Consider the following 14,551-nt stretch of genomic DNA (forward strand, 5'->3'; position numbering starts at 1 on the left):
AGTCGATTGTATAGAACCTGTCGCAGCTAGTCTTCCTGATATTAAATGTAGAGTACAAATTTTCGTCGATTCGACGACTACCAATCCCATTTTACTTATTTTCTCTTTACTGCGTTGCGGTCAGATTTTATGTGCTCCCGATTTTAACAGCGAAATTCACCGGTTTTGCCTGAAATTTCGTAAAATTCCCCATCGCCTTATTTACAGGAAAAAATATATTTTAATATATTTCCGGCCTTTCTGTTTATTTTATTTTAAAAATGCAATTCATCTATGTATTCATAAAGCAAACCAAACATTTATAAAGTTCCTTAACAAATAAAGAATGCAAAAATCTGATATGTGGCCGAAAAAAAAAATTGTCGCACCAAATTATGATTAGTTTTCACAATTATTATTACTTTTTTTTGTTATTTAATTTGGTTTGTTTTTTTTTTATAAAAATTCTGTTCATTCTTTAGCAAAAACCGTTTAAATCAATGTTTCGAACTTTGTGCAAAATTTGAAAAAATCAACAAACATTAGATTTTCTAGAAAAATTTTGAGTACGCGGTTTTGTGGCCCACTCTAGAATAAAAAGGTGCAAGTTTCAAGTGCCTAAACATTTTCGTTTACGACTTTTTGTACTGAAGGAATTGCAGTTTTCTTCAGCAAATGCAACAAGAAATATTTAAAAAAATGAACGGTAATTATTAGCCATTTGAAATACTAAATTTGATCGAGCTATAAAACTGCATACGGCTCATTCCACGGTGACGGGTGTGGCATTTCAACTTACAATTGTTTTTACACTTAATTCCCCACAAAAAATGGTCCATTCTCCGATTCCCCACGCAAACTGAAATTCTCCGCAAATCGGGGAGTTCCCTATGAGTTGGAGTTGAGCAGCAGGGAATGCTCATTGAAATGAAGTTGAGACTTGTTTCTCATGCGCAAAATGAATTTATAAAATAAAAGATTTGCTGTTTTTTATATAAGTACGAATATAATTTGTTACGCTTTGCCTTATGTTGATTTCGTGTGTTAAGTCCAAGAGAAAATTTAGTACTTTTTTTGAGCCGCTTACATTATGGGCCTGAAAGGGGTTTTATGGGTAAGTTTAAATGTTAAATCTATAATTTTAATAATAATAATAACATTTGGTTTACTTTTATTTGTAAAACAGTAGGGTTTTAACAAGACTTCGTCGATTCTACGATAATTAGTACTAACGTATACAAAACATGGTTAGTACTTCCAGGGGTTAAGAAGTCTCTTGAAGCTATTGAAATACTGAATCTGACCGCCGAGACAAGATCATATGTGAAGCATATTCAGACGTACATGGAATCGTTTGAATGTATTTTGATGACCTCTAACTGCCTCAAAAATTCTGATCCGAATTTATTATCGACGTAAAAACTTACAAACTAGAGATTCCATGATTGATGTGGAAGCTGCCAACATAGAGAGTTTACTTGAAGATCTTAAAACGCTAGCGGGAAATTTTGGTTCTTCAGATATGTTTCAACAGAAACGGAGTAAATGAAGAAGACGCAATGACAAACTACTTTAAGGATCCATGTATTAGACTGCCTTATTGCTAACCTGACGATGCGAATTGATGCTCGTGAGTTAAGCGAAGAAACTCTGCAAAAACAAGCAGAATATTTCTGCTAAGCTAACGATATGGACGTTTCTATTGTTTTGATTCGACAAATTAAACATTTACAGGCAATAAGCAAATCTAGGATCCCCAAAACTTTGCCTCCTTTCCAACTCCTAAACTAGTAATATTTAAGCGATTGTTGCTGAAGGCGAACGCTCATTCAGTATATTAGCACGAATTAAAAATTGATTGCGTTCTACGAGGAACCGAAATAGACTAACAACTATCGGAACTTTGAAATTGGAGTCATCTTTTGCTCGTACCATTGACTTTGAATCCATCATCTAAATGTTTGCTGACAGAAAAGCGCGGAAAGATTTGGCGTTAAATTAAAAATTAATTTTAAAAATAAATATTTTTTAAATAAATTCATTACATTAATCACGTCCAATACAATCGACACTGACGGTACATAGCGTACACCATCGTCAAAAGAGGTACAACTCAAAACTAAGACCCAAAAATATACATATAAGAAAAAAAAAATATTTGCATTAATTGGAGCTAAATTCTACGAAATGATTTATGCGTAAAAGCTGCCAAGCTACTTTGATGATGTCGTTCGTTTTGTATGTATGTACATAGAGACAAAGCTAGACAGGGTAATATGATATGCACATAAAACACGTGTGCTAAATTTTAACTTTTCCACTCTATGGTCACACAGGGTCCAGTGGACACCAGACAAAAAAAAAATGTACGTAGAATTCGAATTTTATAATAACAGTTAAACTTACAAAATCTATTTATAATAGTATCTGTATAAATTATATAGCCCCAAAGTATGTCTAGTGTCTGCTGGAGCCAGTGCGACCATTACGGGTTAAAGCCGAGTAAAGTACGTATTACACTGTTTAAGGGAGAAATAACAAAAAACCTTCCCTAAAATTTGCTCTTTTTCGCTTGCGATAAACTCGTTTAAAGTACAAAATCGCGTATAAACAAAATGCAAAACCGCGTATGTGAGGTTGCATAAATTATTTTCTAGAAGGAAAAAACGCTCATATTTCGAAATGGTTCTCTCTTTTTTACAAAGTGATCGCATTTCTGGCTAGTATATTTCAGGACGAATGGCTAAGGATTGAGCCAAGAGCTTGTGTGAGCAAATCCATTTTTTTTGGCAAAAAATGTCGTTTTGGCGCTTTTGTACTTTGAACGACCATATGTATGTATGCAAGTACTAATTGTGCTCTAAGTGAAAGGCGTGAAAATTCTAAACATGCTGTGCTAATGAATGCATATGACCAAATAAATTATTTTGGAAACTAAGGTAATGAAAAAGAATGTAACAACACAATAAAGCATTTAGAGCAAATTTAATATTTATGCATTTTTCACTCAATTACCAAACACTTAAAGACAACTTCACACATACCAGAACCCACCCACCAAATGATCACACGCGCATGTACACACAAAAAAAAATGCAAGTTTGCAAGTGCCAGCTGACACATGAACACACATACAAGTGGAACAACTTGCAGATTAATTTTACTTTATATTTCAGGATCTGTTTTTTTTTTTTTTAGTTTTTAAACTCTTAAGTTTTACGTCCAATTTTCCAACACATGTGCGTCGACATCAGTTGAAAGTTCATTCTACTGACAGCCAGCAACTACATACTCCTTCATAGTGCACTTGTGTGTGTGTGTGTGTGTGCTTGCATTTGGGCACATCATGTTTATGCACATATGTATTTATGTATGTTTACATGAATGTATGAATGAATGTATGAATGTGTGGTAGAGATCGTTACCCTTGCACGTACCTGCTCTGCGGTCTTTAGAAGATTCTCAATTTCGAAACTGCTCGTACGTGAGGTCGGCTTGGTGCCGGCTGCGACCATTTGTGCTGGTGTCGGCTCAACGGATGATGGTGCCGGTGAGCTTTCGGCCTCAGGTGAATATAAATCTTTACCGGTGCCATCTGTGAAGAAAAATGAGCACACAAATAAATGAACATAATGAAGAGATAAACATACTGTGGTGCGTTTGTTTGTATGTACATAAGTACATACATACATAAAGATGCACTTTAGAGTTGCACAAACTCTTGTATGGAACTCTGTGCACTGTATGTACAACTATGTATGTACATATATATATATGCTGAGTATGTGAAGTTTTTGTGTAGTGCAAGTGTTAAAAGATTACTGTGCCTTAAATCTGCGTAAATTAAGAAGACATATCACAGTGGTTTAACTTTGTACAATAGAAAAAGCTTTATTATGCCGTGTGGTGGTGGGCTAACTATCATTCGAGAGACATAGATTGATATTCCTAGCAAGTGAATAGCACTTCTCATAAATTGAGGGAGGAGATTGGTCAAAGGCTTTGCAATGTATATATGAACAAATCTCACAAGTTGTGTTTTTAGTGTCAATCAAGTACAATAAAAAACAAATCAAGTATTTGAACAATTTTATGGCTTTATTCATAAAACATAAAGTGCTTTATAAAAGGTTTATTAATTGTAAAATGTATGAAAACGTCAATTTACAAAGCTCTTTAAACCTAATTTATTTTTTATGAATAAGGGCATTAGTCTTAAACCGTTTATTTAGGCGAACAAGTACCGAAATTAATAATTTTTTCATTGTCACTCGGAAAAATCATAATTGTTTTTTTTTTTAATAACTTTGGGAAGTTTTTAAATAGAATGTTCGCATTAGAGCCAATGGAAATTGGCATCAAATAGAACATATCTGTAAAGATTCAAGAGTGTGCCACCAAATTAAAAAAATGCAGATTTTGTAATTTTAATAATTTAAGATACTTCAAAATGTTAAAATTAAACGGTGAGAATGTTCTTCTTGCCAAAACGAACAAACCTAGAGGAATAAGACTAGAGTGCCACCAAATGAAACAAAAAATTACATTGAGTAAAAGATGACTGCTGCTGGAGCTGACAGCCTGTCAGCTGAGCTATCCAAATAAGGTGACGAGGAGTTGATAAGGTGCATGCATCAACTCTTATGCAGAATATGGTCAGATGAATGCATGCCCGACGACTGGAATTTAAGTGTGGTATGCCCAATCCACAAGAAAGGTGACCACGCCTTCTAAGCATAGGTTACAAGGTCTTATCGGGCGTTTGTGAAAGGCTGAAGCCCACCGTCAAGGACTGATTGGGCCTTATCAGTGTGGCTTTAGACCTGGATCGACACGCACCACCTATTTGTCGACTTTAAAGCCGCTTTTGACAGAACTAAAAGGAGTTGCCTATACGCCGCTATGTCTGAATTTGGCATCCCCGCCAAACTGATACGGCTATGTAAAATGACGTTGAGTAATACCACCAGCTCCGTCAGATTTGGGAAAGACCTCTCCGAGCCGTTTACCAGAAAACAGGGTTTCAGGCAGGGCAACTGGTCATGCCCGTGCTGCTATATGGCGCAGAAGCATGGACAATGACAACATCCGATGAGGCGGCTCTTGGAGTATTTTAGAGAATGATTTTGCGGAAGATTTACGGGCCTTTACGCGTTGGCGATGGCGAGAATCGCAGACGATGGAACGATGAGCTGTATGAGCTTTACACCGATATGGACATAATGCAGCGAATTAAAATACAGCGGCTCCGCTGGCTTGGCCATATCGTTCGAATGGACACCGACGCTCCAGCTCTGAAAGTATTCAACTCGAAACCCGCTGGTGGTAGCAGAGGAAAAGGGAGGCCTCCAATGAAATGGAAAGATCAGGTGGAGAAAGACTTGGCTTCACTTGGCATTTCCAATTGGCGCCAGTTGGCACAGAAACGACTGGCGTGCTTTGTTGAACTCAGCCAAAATCGCCTAAGGAGGTTACAGCGCTAAATAAGAAGAAGAAGAAGAGATGACTATGATTTCAGAAACTAAAACTGCATTTTTTAAATTTTTATTGGCACACTCGAAATTCATTCTAAATTTGCTATATATGCGTAAAAAATACTGTAGAAAAATATTCCACGCCAACATTTACTTGCTTTAAATAATATATGATTTGTAAGCTAAGGTGTGCGAGTAAGCGTGCTACGGGGCGTACACGTTACGCAGCTACGGGTTTATGAGCACGGGTTGTTATTTTTACTTTTTAGTACATCCTTTTTAAGTTTTCATTTAAATACTTCATATTCTATTCTATTCTTTTCTATTCATTCTTCATAGAAAACTAAAGATAATGCCTTTTCTCAGATAGGTGTACCACCATTTTAGACCAAAACTACGTTTTTGTTGCAAAATGTAACAGCTCGTGAAATTTGCTCATAACGAAACTTGGTATGTGTACTTCTTTTCAGCGTAGGACGGATGGTATAGAAAACGGGCAAAATCGGACGACAACCACGCCCACCTCTCATATAAGGGTAGTTTTCAGAAATACCGCCTTATGGGCACACATGATAAGATGTTAGGATATCCAGTCGCAGTTGAAGAGGCGAGGAGGATGTAGAGAGTATTGAACACTATTTCTGACATTACCCCACCCTGGCTAAGACGTGCAATCGATTATTTTACAAATACTATAGAAATTGTTTTGCCAATCTAAATTAAGTAAATGTTCTCGCTTTTCGGCGATATATCAATGGCAACCGGCGATTAAATTTCTCAGGGAAGTAAGAAAATAAAAAGCTGTTTCGCCAGTGCTATGTGCTGTCTTTTCGGAGCATCAAAAGCCTTAAAATTCGAATGAGTTTTTCCAATTTTGTTGATTAGTTACCTAAATTTTTGGTTGCAGCTATAATCCCATTTACATGAAAGAAGATATGTCATACGCATATCTTAAGGAGTCACATAAAAGGTACTTAAAACAGCCTTTGTGTATTTGTTCTCAATTAGTACTGTATAAAATTTCAATCTAAAACGCCACAGTAAGTTTTTCTTTTAAATGTCATATGTCCGCTGAATGTTAACGCATCCATTCGCTCTAACGAGTTGCATAACAATCTTCGTCAAAGTCCCCTTTTTTGTACTGCAATTCAAGTGCAACCTTTGTGGCTCAGCACTATTACATACTTTTAAATACTAACGCAAAAGAAGTAAAATAATAAAGTTAAACTATACACCGATGAACGTAAATTACAAATACTTATACGTTGAACGGTTTGCTTATTTACTCGCTTGTAAGAATGCCACAAATCCACCTAAACAAATGCATACTTTCACTCGTCTATGCACTTATAAAAGACAGTACGTAGGGCATTTTACGAATACCACACACAGTGACAAAGTAGTAAGTTTGGTAGTTGGTTATGGAGTTGTAGTCAGATGTGAAGATACATGTATGTACACTGGACTGCGCCTTAGTTGCATCAAGAAAATTTTTTGTTAAGCTATAAAGCTAGTATTTAAATATGCTACGTATTTTCAACAGCAATTGTTGAAAAATGGCGAAAACCGTGACAATGTAAAAGTTCTTCGCAGTTTTTGCTAATTTTTTACGATAAAAAATGTGAGAAATTAAATTCTCTACATATTTGTATATAACCGTTTTTTACGAAAAATGCAAAATAAGCTTGCAAATCGCAAAAACCCCAAAAAAAACTGAAAATCCAAGATGGTAAACTGCATCAAAAGTTAGTTTTTTCTTCGTACCAATTTGATTTAAATTTACTGGGCCATAATTTAACTTCTGAGTTTCAAGAAAAATGTAATTTTAAGTGAAAAAAACCTACATAACTTTTAAAGTTTGGGAAGATTTAAAAATACTGTAGCTTTGCTTTGTAGGACAAAGTTGCAAAATAAGGCCCAGTCTAATGTACATACTTACTTACAGTAGTGGACATATCTATTACACCCCCCTTTCAAAGTTATTGTGTACCACTTATGTTTAATTATTTATTTTTAAGAATTTTCAATTAAAGTACAGTTCATTCTCTAACAAAACTCATATAAACCCAAGCTTAAAACTTTTTAAAAGACTGTAAAATATTGCAATAAATTTCAAACTTTTTTCTCAGAAGTGCTAGAATTTTTCTGAGTACACAGTTTTGTGTAGCCCATTAAATTTTAGTCTGATAATTTGCAAGTTTCACGTGGCTAAAACTACCGTTGAGTTTTTAGAATTTTTTTTTGTCGCATTCGGTTCCATATAACGAATAAACAAAATTTATTTTATGTGGAAGAAACCCGCAACAGCTTCGGCGAAAAAAATTCTAAAAAATCAATGGTAGTTTTAGCTACTTGAAACTTGCAAATTATCAGACTAAAATTTAAAGGGCTACACAAAACTGTGTACTCAGAAAAATTCTGGCACTTCTGAGAAAAAAGCTTGAAATTTGCGTGAAAATTTGTTTACATTATTTTGTAGTCTTTTAAAAAGTCTTAAGCTTGGGTTTATATGAGTTTTTTTTTTTTTTAGAGAATGAACTGTATTTTAATTGAGAATTCCTAAAAGCAAATAAATAATCATGAGGGGCAAACAATGACAGTTTGAAAAGGGGTGCTATTGTATTGGCCAATACTGTATGTAGTAAGAGCTGTGGCATCATTAAGAAGCACTCCTTAGGGAGGAAATGTGACAGTTTTGGTATCTGCGTAACTAAGCGGTATTAAGCGCCAACTGACATGCAACAAACTAAACCGAATGAGGACTGAGTGTTGCCTGCAACATGCTTTTTGGACAAGAGCAGCTCCTCAAAAAGTGCCAAATAATGCACTGTAGTTGTGGTTGCAAGCAAAATTATTGGCCGGAAGATATATGGGAAAAAAGGCAGGAACGACTGCGTGTAAAAGGGTGAAAGTTGCATTCTAGCACTACCCAGGGCACAGCTGAAATGATGTTGCAACAGGCAACATGCAACATAAATTACACTCTAAAGTAATTATAATGCTTCAGGTGTATTTCATGTACGTATGCATATGTAAGTCACACTTCTAGTGCATATGAGCCAAAACTAATTACTGTATTTAAGTGATGATTACCACATAGCCATATATATTCATTTGTAGGTACGTACATTAATGGCTATTCTGCATTAAACGAAATTGTAAAAAAAATATAAAAATACTACAAATGGCAATAAGTAAACCTACAAAGTTGGAAGCAAGTTTGAGTAGTAACGAATACACTGTGATTGTTGTTAAATATTTGGAAGGTTTTTAAAGCTCTTTACTTTGTTATTTTTCCATAAATACATAGTTCAGCTTTAACCAAAACCATAAAATGCAAATTTTCAAAGCTTAGAAAAATTTAACATATTTTCATTAAAAATTCAACTTTTTAGTCTAATTTTTTTCGAGTATGCACTTTGGTGGCCAACTAAATTTTAGTACAAAAAAATGCAAGTTTTAAGCCCCTGCAAAATCTCCTGGATTTTTAATATTTCTTTGCTGACGGCTTTTTACACTTTTTTCCATATAACCATGAATTATTTATGGAAGAAAATGCGCAAGACCGTGTGCAAAGAAATAAAAAATCAACGCTAGTTCTTGTAAATAGCACTTGTTGTATGAAAAAATCGCAAAAGCCGCCAGCAAAACAAAACTTTAAAATTGTAATGAAATTTTTTTAAATTTTTCTAAGCTCTGTATAAAGTTTGAAAACCTTATTTAAATGGTTTTGGTTAAAGCATGAACCATAATTTTATGAAAAAATAACAAAAAATTTCAACTTTAAAAACCTTGCAAATGTTTAACAAAAATCACCGTGCACTAATTTCTGCTCCCCACGGTATGTACCCAAGTAAACATATTCAGATGTAGATAATAGTGATCAGCAAAGAGTGCCTATTCTGATATTTCCCACCACTCAGCATATTTTGGATATAAATACGTCTAAATCAGGGAAACGCCACCACTCTGATGTACGCATATGCACAACGACATTGATTTATGTGTATAAGTTGCCATAGATATGAATATGACTCCCTCATCATATTCATACCATCCTCAATAAGTTTGATCCTCAGCTCAACCGACTTTGATCTACAATACTCCTTGCATGAGTGGAATCATGTGAATCATTCCAGGCATATTGTTAAGCATGATATCTATCATAATATAATTTTGCCTGACGGTGGATATGACGTTCGAGGGCATTTCAATAAGTATGAATGCATATAAGTAGAATAAATTATGGATGGTGAGTGGGATATACTCAGTTTGATCACACTCGCTGCACTTCTCTGAGTACATAAGCACTTGCTTATGCAAATATGTGGGCTTGCATAGGTGTGCTTTACAAATGTTATTGCTGAATAGCAAACAAAAGCGAGCGTGTTCGCAACTCAAAACGTTGCAATTTGATTTAAATTCCATTGCGAGTAGATTTTAATGTCTCAGTTGTTACTTTCCATATAAAATTGCGCAATTTTCCTCTTATGAGTCCAAACACACCAGAGAACACAATGCGAAAATGCAATGAAAGCGAAAGAAAATGTACATATTTAAGTGCGTAAGCAGTAGCACATAGGTAAGTTTTTAAATGTTGCCATTTCAAGAATTTTAGAAAAGAAAGCATATATTTTGGACAGCATTCAGGACGAGTGATTATTCCATAATTATTTAGAGCAAGAACCCGAAAAACGTGTTTTTGCTTATACATATGTCCCTTGGGAAAAACAAGTGAGTATCTTATTCGTGCTCAGTGGGTCACTGGAATATACAAGTAGTGAGATAGGTAGTGCTTTTTTGGGAGAACTTCAAAGTAATCAGATCTTGGAAGCTTTTATGGACGAAATAATTCAAACTAAACACAGGAAATTATATTTACATAAATACATTTACTTACATACGTGTGTATATGTGTATATCTGGATTTCTAAAAGCTGCATTTGATGGATACGTTTTCTTTAAAGTCTTTATCAGCAGACCCTATCTTCAGCACTAGCTGTTAGCTAATCTAAAAGACTAATAATATTGGCGCTAACACAATTTGTTAGTATTTGGCCGAGCTTATTCTAAAATATCTGTAATCTTGTTTCTAGTTAAGGGAATATTATAAAATGAAGTAAACTGGCGTTTTTAGCTACTTACGCCCATTTTCCAAAAAATTCCCTTAGTTTAAATTTCTGCTAAGAGGTCATTGCATACATCGATTTTGGGTTTAGTGAGCGATTAAGTAGTTGCTAAGTTATCACATAAATACCGTATATGGGAGGTGGGTGCTGCTATTGTCCTATTATGCCCATTCTTATTACCAACCTAACTTGGATAAAGGGCAACTGTGTTGCCAAATTTCGTTGACATATATCAAGTTTTTCTCGAGTTATCGTGTACACAGACGGACCGGCAGACGGACAGACAGACATGACTTAATCAGACATGACTTAACCCTTGTGCACAAGTGCGCTCGGGTATAAAACATATGTTGTATTATTGTATTCGTAGTTAGATAAATAAATATTTTGTCGAAACCTTTATAATACTATACGGCAAAATAAACTTTTTTTCTTAGTATTGGATCAAACCAATTTTTTTTCGAAAGGTAAAGAAGTACTTTCTTCTCTTCCGAACTTGGACCTTTGGTAAAAAATTATTTTGAATTATTGTATGTAAAGAACTAAAAAACGTAAAAATAAAAATATTCAAATACGAAATTATTTATTTATTTGCTTTTTCGAAATTCATGCGTATGTATGTATATCCCCTCATCGTATTCCCAGCCGTCTACTAATAAAATATTGATTTTTAAACGGCAAGCAACAAACAGCATATTCCCCATTCTACTTTTACCATCAGTTTCACTGAAATTTTAATGAATACATTTTTGCAATTTCAGCGAATTACTGCTGGACTTAACGCAATCAAGGGTCACAGCCCAGCCTCAGTTGCCTGGCAAAAATCACCCAGCCATTCTGATGGTGTCGAGGTTGATGCAGCTCGCATCAAATTCACCGCCACCGTCTGCTGCGGAAAGTATGCTGCTGTGTGTGCGCGTCATTTTATTGCAACTTCATTGCACTTTGACAGTTGACATATTTTTAATCTATTTATGCAAGCAGCGAATAAGCCACGTTGCTTCAGCTACTGCTGTCAGCTTTCGCACATAATCTAACTAACTGAATGGCTGGCTGGGGCTTGGTACAACAAGAGTTAGTATGTTTGTATAGCTATTATGGTATGCATTTATGTAAGTGTGTGTTTCGCTCACGCATGCATGCTACATATGTGTGTGGGTGTGTGTATATTTTACTTACTCCAACCTGGCGCCGGTACGATTAAACCGGATATCATCTCCTCGCTCATTACGGGCGGATCTGATGGGGGTGGTGGACAAACCAATGAATCAATCATGTCATCAGTGACGCGCATAATGCCAACTAGATCCGGTGGCTCAGTGCGTGATGAGCTGCAAAATTGGAAAATTTGTAAAAAATAAAAATAAGAATAAGAAGCAACGTTTAACGGAACAATAAGTGTTTATTTAGTGCATACACACGTATTTATGTATGTACAATTTATGCAAGCGTACTGAGCAGCGCACAGAGGGCCAGAAGGCATTCAAAAACGGCCAAAGGTCAACTTTTGAATTTCAATTTTTTATGCTAATATCCAAAATATACAGCATTTAAGGTAACTGTTAGTAAAATGTTATAGCAATTGCCTCAATATTGCGCCCACAATTTCATTTCGATTAAAATATTTGTATTTGAAATTTACATGGCCGGTAAAATATTTTTTTTCCAGAAAATAATAAATATTTGCGTTATGTCTTTTGTATCTTATTATGCAATAATATAAAAAAAAAAAATAAAATTCTAATACAAAATAGCCTTTGCTTAAAATAAAACGACATTTTTAATGAGCCAGGCGTTAATTTTTAGGATCGTTGTCGTTTAGTAGTACCCCTGTGTATCATCATAAAAAAAAAATGAAATCTATTGTGTATTAAATGCAATTTAAGACGAATTTGCTCAATTTTGTACATTTTGAGATTTTTTTATTCTATTTATCTTCTTCGCTGGCGCTGTAACCTCGTGAACGATTTTTGTTCGATCCTATATTTGTGTTTATCACTACCTATAGATAATTAATTCCACACTTTAATTTTATTTTCCACACTTTAATTTTATTTTGTATTTAAAAACTGAAATTTAAAATTGTTTTTGTTTTTTTCTTTCTGAGGGAAGCATTTAACCACATTAATTTAGTGAAATTGAAAAAACAATACTTAAAAAATAAAAAGTAAAACAAAGAAAAACAAAAACAAATAACATACAACAAGAACACAAAACCAAATCTAAATTCATAATTGGCAAAAAAATAAAAAATATAAGAAACAAAAAAATGGAAAATACAAAATAAATAAAAATAGGCTCGAATTGGCAAAAAAGTAAAAATATATAAAAAACAAAACTAAAAGGAACTACAAAAAAAAATGAAAGCTCGTAATTCGTAAAAAAAAAATATCCAAACAAAAACAAAAAATGCGAAATATAAAAAATTAAAACAGTGAAGTCTACATGCGTAATTGATAGAAAAACTACAAATATACAGAAACAAAAACCAAAAGATAAATAATACCAAAAAATTAAAAATGAAGTTTACATTCACAGTGTAGCCTCCTTCTGGTGGGCTTCGGAAACTTCATTTTATGTAGGCTGACTAGACCATTTTGAGTTTTTTATATCTAACTACAAATTCGCGATCAGTGAGCCCGAAATTCATTGAGTAACAAGTTTCAAGCCAATTCGAATACTTTACACAATAATGGCCGCCATATTGGATCTGCCATTTTGACTTTTTGAAATCTAACTTCAGGTTCACAATCTCCGACGTCAAAACCCCCCTGTAGCAAGTTGTAAGCCATTCCAATAAGATTTCGAATATTGGCCACTTTTTATCGTTTACTGGCCCATAGTGCAGCGCAAAAAACAGCATTTGAAGTTGCTTGCGTGTTTTGTAACAGTAAAAATATATAAAACTGAAAGAGTTTTTATAAACATTATGGTTCGATGATTGTATGTATTTGTTAGTTTTTAGCTGCTATTTTTTCACAAGATTATTATACATAGCTTTTTTCTCGCAATGCTGTTGTTGCCCTTTTTGGACTTTTCCTACTACAATATAGTAGAAAACAACACGGAATATATTAAAGCATAGTAAAAGTCGGAATTGAATGGGCTTTAATTTAAGAAGAGGGATTAAAAACAGATACACTCCAGATGACAAACGAATGGATAATTAAACACTTCATGGATTTTGCTGTAGTTACGGTGGTTCAAACAGACACGGCATGGAATTAAATTACCCCATTTCGACGGCCCCTGCGAAAAGTAGCACATTTCAGACTTTTGGGTGGAAGACTAGCACATTTCAGATTTTTGCGTAGAAGACTAGCACATCTCAGATTTTTTTTTGTGCCGAGTTCAATAAAAAATTATTTTTATTTGTGATGTTATTGGTCAAACAAATAAGAAATAAAATGTATTTGTGATTTGATTTGTTAGCGTATTAATTTGATTCGTGATTTTTCAACTATCTCGGGATTTTCGTGACTTTTGGGATTTTCGAGAATATATGCATACCTTCGGGACTACTTTGGGATTTCCAGGACTACTTATGGATTTTTGGGACTATGAAATTTGCATATAAATTAAAATAACAAATAATATATTTTACAGTGTTAGAGGTTGTTAATCTTTCATACCAAACTTTAAGTTTACCATTTCCAACTTTAAATGAAAAAAAAAACATTTTTTAAAAATATATATGCCTTTGAGAGTAATTCACTTCACGTAAAACATTTCTTTTATTGAAAATATACACTTAGACATTTTAATATCGTTGTAAACTATACTTTTTCTATTTGTTTTTAAGCGAGAACTTTGTTATGCTTACTTTGGTGTACCGACTTTCAGCCGCGTATTTACATTATTATGATGGCTGTGCGGAGGACAAAGAAAACTAGTGAACCCGTAAGGCGTTAAAACGCCCAAAATTTTATTTCAAAAACCTAAAAAATACTTCAAACGCTAGTTAGAGCT

At 34.2% G+C, this 14,551-nt stretch overlaps 1 protein-coding gene across 1 annotated transcript in view; it reads right to left on the reverse strand.

Annotated features, from left to right (window-relative positions):
• Window positions 1–14,551, reverse strand: part of LOC118745946 (protein still life, isoforms C/SIF type 2-like) — a gene marked incomplete in the record, with an annotated part of 407,983 nt that overhangs the window by 74,744 nt on the left and 318,688 nt on the right. Inside the window, 2 exon segments of the mRNA XM_036479612.1 lie at window positions 3,417–3,574; window positions 11,762–11,913. Coding sequence (XP_036335505.1) covers window positions 3,417–3,574; window positions 11,762–11,913 — 310 coding nt within the window.

The sequence above is a fragment of the Rhagoletis pomonella genome, unplaced genomic scaffold, assembly GCF_013731165.1.
Source record: "Rhagoletis pomonella isolate Grant_MI unplaced genomic scaffold, Rhpom_1.0 Rhpom_scaffold_00010, whole genome shotgun sequence".
In the NCBI taxonomy this organism is placed as follows: domain Eukaryota; kingdom Metazoa; phylum Arthropoda; class Insecta; order Diptera; family Tephritidae; genus Rhagoletis; species Rhagoletis pomonella.